The sequence below is a fragment of the Entelurus aequoreus genome, linkage group LG13 (assembly GCF_033978785.1).
Source record: "Entelurus aequoreus isolate RoL-2023_Sb linkage group LG13, RoL_Eaeq_v1.1, whole genome shotgun sequence".
Lineage (NCBI taxonomy): Eukaryota > Metazoa > Chordata > Actinopteri > Syngnathiformes > Syngnathidae > Entelurus > Entelurus aequoreus.
This window is the reverse complement of record NC_084743.1, coordinates 30249439-30258294: the sequence shown is the minus strand read 5'-3', so window position 1 is coordinate 30258294 and position 8856 is coordinate 30249439. Positions and strand designations below refer to the sequence as shown.

Below are 8856 nucleotides of genomic sequence, written 5' to 3'. Positions count from 1 at the left end.
ATGGAGAAGGAGGATCTATCACAGCTCTGCTTTCCACAACTCATCAATATTTCCTGCAGGAAGCCCGCCTCTCATTGGTCTGAAGGTGTTCTTTTAAATGTTTTTCTGGCGATCATCTGCATCTCCATTGTGATTCTCAACCTGCTGGTCATCATCTCAATCTCCTTTTTCAGGCACATATTATTTTTAAAGGCTCACATTTTCCCGAAAGTGTCCTGCATGTAGTTTATGATCTGTCATTGTGCATAATGTTTGTCACTGTGTCCTTACGCTAATGTCTCTGTTGATTTGTTTTGTTAACACAGTTTTGTCCATTAAGGAATCTGTTGTCTTTAATATTTTGTCTATTTTACAGGCAGCTCCACACTCCCACCAACGTCCTTCTCCTGTCTCTTGCTGTATCTGACATTCTGGTGGGCCTCCTGGTGATGCCGATTGAGATCTTAATGAGGACATCCTGCTGGACCCTTGGCGATGTTCTTTGTTCTTTGTGGTTCTACGTAACTGTCTCACTGACTTCTGTCTCAGTGGGGAACATGGTGCTGATATCAGCCGACCGTTATGTGGCTATTTGTGATCCTCTGCATTATAACACCAGAGTCACTTTAAAAATAATTCGACTTTGTGTTTGTTTTTGTTGGTTCTTTGCTTTTCTCCTCTGTAGAATCATTTTGAAAGAAGGTCTGACTCATCCTGGAAAGTCTAATTCCTGCTATGGAGAGTGTGTTATTGGTATAGACTTCGAAGGTGGGATTATTGACCTTGTTATGGTCTTCATTCTCCCTCTCAGCATCATCATCACTCTGTACATGAGAGTGTTTATGGTTGCTGCGTCTCAGGCCCGAGCCATGCGCTCTCATGTTACATCAGTCAAACCACATTCGGTCACAGTAAAAGCAAAGAAATCTGAGTTGAAAGCAGCCAGGACTCTTAGTGTCCTTGTCTTTGTATTCATTGTGTGTCTCTGTCCGTATTACAGTGTTTCTCTTGCAGGTGACAACAAAATAATGTCTTCATTTGCAAGCTATGCTCCGTATCTGTATGATTTTAACTCCTGTTTAAATCCGTTGATATATGCCTTGTTTTATCCTTGGTTTAGAAGAGCTATAAGACACATTTTCACTCTGCACATACTGCAGCCTGGCTCCAGGGGGGACAACATACTGTAAAAAAACATCTATGCAACATCAAAATATGAAACTTCATTATTCTGCTTATTTGTTTCTTCTGAGGATTAACACTGACAGGACTTGACTTTTGCTTAATTGTTACTTACTGTACTGAAATGCCCAATTAGGAAAGGTTTAGAAGATCTTTCCTATTTTGTCAATACGTAAACAGCCTTATTACATGATAATAAATATGACATTGAAATGTGGAGCCATCATTCAATATCAAAATTGCTCATCATCACTAACCTCTGCTCAATGTAAGACATTGCATAAAGTGCACACACACACACACACACACATACACTATATATATATACAAACATATATATATATATACACAAATATATATATATATATATATATATTTAAATTATTGGCGGAATATATATTATGTTTAGTAAGTACTGTATGTACAATCGTGAATTATTATTGATAAAGAGTTATACTTTCATTTTTATTTATACATGTTCGACAAGAGTATCCTTCGCAGGGTGGCTTGGCTGAGATAGGGTTAGGAGCTCAGAGAAAAGATGTGCTGCTCCTCCAAATTCAGAAGACTCAGTTCAAGTGGCTTGGGGCCTTGTAGTTCAGTTCAATTTAAAATGGGATTGATTTAGCGTCAAAACATCCATCCATTTTCTACCGCTTATTCCCTTCTGGGTCGTGGGGGCCGCTGGAGCAAACATATTTTTCTTAAATTGGGTTATTTATGACTGTGTCGATTAAAATTTAGCATAGGAACTGATTGGTTAGTGTATATCGGTCGTCTGTAAAAAAAAAATCAAAAGGTTCTAACAATGTGCATGGTGGTATTAAAACAACTTGAACTACAATATGATACAGCTGAAACAGTTTTCCAGAATGAACTGGAGGAGGCTGGGATACATTTTTATACATTTATTTGATATGAAAACACAAATATATATAAAATGGAGAAGATAACTGCCTTTATTAATTATAAATTGGAGAAATTTGCTTCATACTGGTAAAATTGGGTCAACTATGTCACGCCCCATAAACCTGACTTTAATTTTTCGAATTGGTGATTGTACTGCAAAAAAAAAAAAGAAAAAAAAGGGATTACTCCCTATATGTGTATATGTGTGACGGTCCACAACTGTATGTGGCAAAATGCAGCTCCACACTGCTGTCGCTTCAACATATCACTGGCACCAGGTGGATCATGAATTTCTTTTATTACAGTGTCCTGCAAAACAGTGCAAATTGTGAGACTGTGAGTCCACTTGGGTCACGGGATTATCAGTTGGAAGGCTTCACAGTTCTGATGTTTGACATAATAAAACCACAGTTTCATTTTACAAACAACATGTTACATTTGGATGTGATCGTATAGTGTTTAAACCAAATCTTCATACTAATTATCATATTAATTTTCTCAGTTGGTTTCACCTGTACTGATATTGGTATACTTAAATTTACAATAATAATTTTTTTTATATGCAAAATACACAGTAAATTGACAGTTACTACATTTTACAGGATGTCCCTGAACGCACCTCGCATCCAAAATGGCTGCTTCAAACCATGCGGTTGATAAACCAGGCTGCGGCCTAGCCAAGCTACCATTAGCATCATAATAATAGGTGAGGACAGCTGAACAACCAAACAATCACAGTGGCATGAAATATAATGTTACCTGCAAAACAGTGCAAATTGTGAGACTGTGAGTCCACTTGGGTCACGGGATTATCTAAATAACACATCAACAATCACCAATTAGTTTACACAGTAAAAGTGTGTTATTGTCTTCAAAATATCACTCTAAGATACAGTTTTGGTCAATACCAATTAGCAAACCTTTTTATGTATACATTACAAAGTACTAATCAAAATATAAACAGTCAATATTTACTAATTAGTAATCAATCCTGGTTAACCAACGAACGAGATTTCTCTACAGAATTTCCTCTCTGGTCAACAAAAGCACCTTGAGGATTCTGGCGGGAACTCTCGTTCAACCCTTTTTCGATTATGCATGCACCTCCTGGTACCCTAGCACCTCCAAAACCCTCAAATCTAAACTCCAAACATCTCAGAACAAGCTAGTCAGGTTACTTCTAGACCTCCACCCCAGATCCCACCTCACTCCTACCCACTTCTCTAAAGTGGGCTGGCTCAAGGTGGAGGACAGAGTTAAACAACTTGCACTGAGCCTAGTCTATAAAATCCGCTACACCTCCCTGATACCGAAGTACATGTCAAACTACTTCCTTAACGTAAATGACCGCCATAACCACAACACCAGGGGGTGCTCCACTAACCACGTTAAACCCAGATTCCGAACTAACAAAGGTCTTAACTCATTCTCTTTCTATGCCACATCAATGTGGAATGCGCTCCCAACAGCTATAAAAGAAAGGGCATCTCTATCCTCCTTCAAAACCGCAATAAAAGTTCACCTCCAGGCAGCTACAACCCTAAACTAACACCCTCCCCTGATTGCTAATAATCAAATGTAAACAATCAAATGCAGATACTTTTTCTTTTTCTCTCTCTCTATGTCCACTACTTGATGTCCATACCCCCCCCCTCCACACCCCTGATTGTAAATAATGTAAATAATTCAATGTGATTATCTTGTGTGATGACTGTATTATGATGATAGTATATATGATAGTATATATCTGTATCATGAATCAATTTAAGTGGACCCCGATTTAAACACGTTGAAAAACTTATTCGGGTGTTACCATTTAGTGGTCAATTGTACGGAATATGTACTTCACTGTGCAACCTACTAATAAAAGTCTCAATCAATCAATCAAAACAATGCAAAAACGTGTCTCACCAGTTGGAAGGCTTCACAGTTCTGAGCACTTCCCGCAAGTAAAGTACATACCACTTCTCGCCAGCAACAGACGCTGTTGCAACACTTCATTCATAATTTAATCAAGCATAATGAACTCTGTTTCTACACCGTTACATATGTATGTATGTATATATATTTATATGTATGTATGTGTGTGTGTGTATGTATATATATATATATATATATATATATATATATATATATATATATATATATATATATATATATATATATATATATATATATATATATATATATATATATATATATATATATATATATTTATATGTATGTGTGTATATATATATATATATATATATATATATATATATATATATATATATATATATATATATATATATATATATATATATATATATATATATATATATATATATATATATGTTTCTGGTTGCATTTTATTTTATTTCTGATTATTATTATTATTAATGTATTATTATTACCTTTTTATTTATTTATTTTTTCTGTTTATTTAATCAATGTATTTGTAGATATTACTTTGTTTTTGTTGTTGTTTCTTTCTTTTTTTTTTGGGGGGGGGGGTATATAGCGCTTTTCTACCTTCAAGGTACTATAAACAAAAATATTTTGACATTTAGGGCAGACAATAGATATATGGTTTATGTGAATATGATGTAATGGATAGGAATGTCTGATGCTGGATGTCAATTAAAAAAAACCAAAAAAAAAAACCCAAATATTATTCAAACACAATTAAAACCATTTACCTACTACGAATAAACACAAATGTTCCCACACACATATTGCAAAGTGGTAATACTGCAAAATAGTGTTAAAAATAACTGAACAAGGTAATTTTTGGTTTCTTCTTTTAACCTGTCCTGTCCAGCCACATGCGCAAATACTGTAACATTGTTGATCTAAATGCCCGTATCTATTGTACAGATTTACTTTACAAAACAGAAGCATTGAATACTTCACCTGTATTCAAACCACAGACCACAGAACTTTCCTCCAGAATGTCTTATCTTTGTACATGTGATGTCAGATGAAACAAAGATTGAGCTGTTTGGCCACAATACCCAGCAATATGTCTGGAGGTGAAAAGGTGAGGCCTTTAATCCCAGGAACACCATTTCTACCACCAAGCATGGTGGTGGTAGGATTATGCTCTGGGCCTTTTTTGCTGCCAATGGAACTGGTGCTTTACAGAGAGTAAATGGGACAATGAAAAAGGGGGATTACTTCCAAATTCTAAAGGACAACCTAAAATCATCAGCCGGAAGTTGGGTCTTGGGAGCAGTTGGGTGTTCCAACAGGACAATGACCCCAATCACACGTCAAAAGTGGTAAGAGATGGCTAAATCAGGCTAGAATTAAGGTTTTAGAATGACCTTCCCAAAGTCCTGACTTAAACTTGTGGACAATGCTGAAGAAACAAGTCCATGTCAGAAAAGCTTGTGGATGGCTACCAAAAGCGCCTTATTGCAGTGAAACTTGCCAAGGGACATGTAACCAAATATTAACATTGCTGTATGTATACTTTTGACCCAGCAGTTTTGGTCACATTTTCAGTAGACCCATAATAAATTCATAAAAGAACCAAACTTCATGAATGTTTTTTGTGACCAACGAGTATGTGCTCCAATCACTCTATCACAAAAAAATATGAGATGTAGAAATGATTGGATACTCAAGACAGCCATGACATTATGTTCTTTACAAGTGTATGTAAAATTTTGACCACAACTGTCTCTGAGTTTGGGTTCTGATAAATGGAGTTAATTATATTGAGAGAATGTTTCGCTGAATAAACACGTGTGCAATAATTGATTTATTTGACCACTTTTGTGTAAGGTTTTGCAGAAAGAGTTTTGACTTTTGAGACGTGCGGAAACAGGTGAACTGTGTTTATGTTTATGGGAATTGTGTGTGTGCTTCTGAGAAAGACATCATTTGTTAATTTGTTTGCAACAGGCACCAGGCTTTGTGTTTTAACAAACTTTAAATATGAAAATAAAGTGTTGAGACATAGTGATATGTTATATTCTATATTTTCTTATTGTCTTATATAAGCTTACAAAGTCTAAATTAAAGGGTTCTTAAAACCAGGTCCAGTCCAGATTATGTCCAGGTCGGTCTCAGCAAGACACACCTGTCATGATCCGTGGTCCGGATCATGTTTTGTTTAGTTATGCTGTTAGTTTTGGACTTCCATAGTTCCTGGTTTCACTTCCTGGTTTTGTTTTGTTTCCATGGTTACCCATTAGTTTCACCTGTTCCACGTTTGGACTCACACACACCTGTCACCCATCATGTCACTGTTATTCAAGCTTACCTTTGTTCATCACTCGTTCTGCCTGCATTGTCTTTATGTCACACCAGTTCATGTCTCTTTCTGATCAAGTAAGTTTCCTAGTCCATGTCATAGCCTCTGCTAATTAGCAGCTTCACTTGTGTTTTCGGCACGCTTGACTTTTTTGTTGTATTTTTGTGTTTGTGGTAGTGAGTGATTTATGTTAAATAAATCCAAGCCTACCTTCACGCTGTCGTCCGGAGCCGTCTTTTGCGTTGGAAGAACAACCCCGCAGCGAGCTGCGACCCCCCCGTGACAGAATGCAGGCAGCTGACGTTCTTCCGCAGACGGGCCACGAGGAGGTGATGGAGACGCGCTGGCGAAGATGGAGGCCAGCCAGAAAGGCTTCTTTTCGCCAGCATGGCGCGTCGTTCCCCCAGGATCCTCCTCCGGACAACAAGATTCCCCAACCAGCCCAGTCTTCTTCGCCGTCGCAGGAGACCCGTGCTGATGACGTCATCCCGCCCACTGGTGATGACGTCAGAGACCAAGACTTTTTTTTAGATTCTATTTACGCCCTCTGTCAGCCGCCCACTAAGGACTTTGTTTCTAAAAGATTTTTTCTAAATTTAGATTTTTTCAGACCCAGTCTAAAGTGGGGGTGGTGAATAGACATTTTGGACAATTAATGGGGAGGATTCTGCCCCCCTCCTGACCTCCCTCCACCCACCCCAAGAAACGGTTCCAGACTGCGGGGAGCACGTCTGGTATCCGCCCCTTGAGGGGGGGTGCTGTGGCCGGGAGCTGTGCTGGTGGGGTGACTCAGCTGCACCCAACCAGGCAGCAACCTCCATCCCGGCCGCCACCACCAGTCCATCAGCATGCCAAGCCGCAACCCCCAGCTAGGCCACCTCCACATGCTCCACACCAAGTGCCGCCAGTCGCAGCTCCACGCCAAGTGCCGCCAGTCGCAGCTCCACGACGCCAAGTACCGCCAGTCGCAGCTCCACGACGCCAAGTGCCGCCAGTCGCAGCTCCACGACGCCAAGTGCCGCCAGTCACAGCTCCACGACGCCAAGCGCCGCCATGCCAAGACCAAGCGCCGCCATGCCAAGACCAAGCACCGCCATGCCAAGACCAAGCACCACCATGCCAAGACCAAGCACCGCCAAGCGGCCAAGACCCTCCAAGCGGCTAAGACCCACCATGCCAAGACCAAGACCCACCATGCCAAGACCAAGACCCACCATGCCAAGACCAAGACCCGCCATGCCAGGACGCGCCACGCCAAGCTTCGCCGCCCGACGCGCCACGCCAAGCTTCGCCGCTCGACGCGCCACGCCAAGCTTCGCCGCCTGCTTCGTCTGCTGCACCCGCACCTGCGTCATCTGCTGCTTCCACGCCTGCCACGACGACGACGCGCCTGCCTTCTCGTCGGCCACGGATATGGCCGTTACCTGGTCGTCCGCCACGCCAAGTGCGCCCACCTCCCCGTCGGCCACGAATGTGGCCATTCCCAGGTCGCCCGCCTCGCCTGCTGCAGCGGCGTTCCACTCGCCGCCGCCACTTGACTTTACCTCGGTGGATTTGGGGACACTTGGCCTGGCGACCCACCGCCAAGTCCTCCCTCCACCCTCCCGTGACTTTTGACCCTGCTTGTTTTTTGTTTTTTGAGGAGGGGATTCTGTCATGATCCGTGGTCCGGATCATGTTTTGTTTAGTTATGCTGTTAGTTTTGGACTTCCATAGTTCCTGGTTTCACTTCCTGGTTTTGTTTTGTTTCCATGGTTACCCATTAGTTTCACCTGTTCCACGTTTGGACTCACACACACCTCTCACCAATCATGTCACTGTTATTTAAGCCTACCTTTGTTCATAACTCGTTCTGCCTGCATTGTCTTTATGTCACACCGGTTCATGTCTCTTTCTGACCAAGTAAGTTTCCTAGTCCATGTCATAGCCTCTGTTAATTAGCAGCTTCACTTGTGCTTTAGGCACACTTGCCTTTTTTGTTGTATTTTTGTGTTTGTGGTAGTGAGTGATTTATGTTAAATAAATCCAAGCCTACCTTCACGCTGTCGTCTGGAGCTGTCTTTTGCGTTGGAAGCACAACCCCGCAGCGAGCTGCGACCCCCCGTGACAACACCTTCATTTACGTACACTCAAAATTATGGAACACAACAACAGATTGCATATAATCTGTAAACAAAATTACATTTGCAAAATAAGCATTTATATACAGTCCAGATTATGCCCAGGTCAGGCTCAGCAACACACACCTTCATTTCTGTACATTCAAATTAGGGAACACAACAACTGATTGCATATACTGTAATCTATAAACAAAATTACATTTTCAAAATAAGCATTTGAGGACTTCCCATTTTTGTCATTCAGCTAAGCTCAAAGAAATGTTCAACGTCTCAAGGGTAGAGGACTTGTCATGATGACATTATCTCAGGCTAAAACTTTGACCCAATAAAGTTTGCTTGGGGGAGGTACAATGGGTTGGACGAAAACATTTGAACACATAAACCACATGTAAAACATAGGCCATTTGTCTCCTCTTCTTCTCA

The 8856-nt window shown here is 40.7% G+C and overlaps 1 protein-coding gene across 1 annotated transcript; it reads left to right on the top strand.

Moving 5' to 3' along the window:
- Positions 1–1169, top strand: LOC133663810 (trace amine-associated receptor 13c-like). The gene is made up of 2 exons (XM_062068513.1): positions 1–173; positions 356–1169. The coding sequence occupies exons 1-2, from the start codon at positions 1–3 to the stop codon at positions 1167–1169; spliced, it is 987 nt and encodes a 328-aa protein (XP_061924497.1).
- Positions 1170–8856: the final 7687 nt, after the last annotated feature.

Bases quoted from the DNA above. Each gene is read 5' to 3' on its own strand.
- LOC133663810 (XM_062068513.1), top strand. From the start codon at position 1: ATGGAGAAGGAGGATCTATCACAGCTCTGCTTTCCACAACTCATCAAT. The intron at 174-355 runs GCACATATTATT...TCTATTTTACAG, and splicing joins ATCTCAATCTCCTTTTTCAG to GCAGCTCCACACTCCCACCA.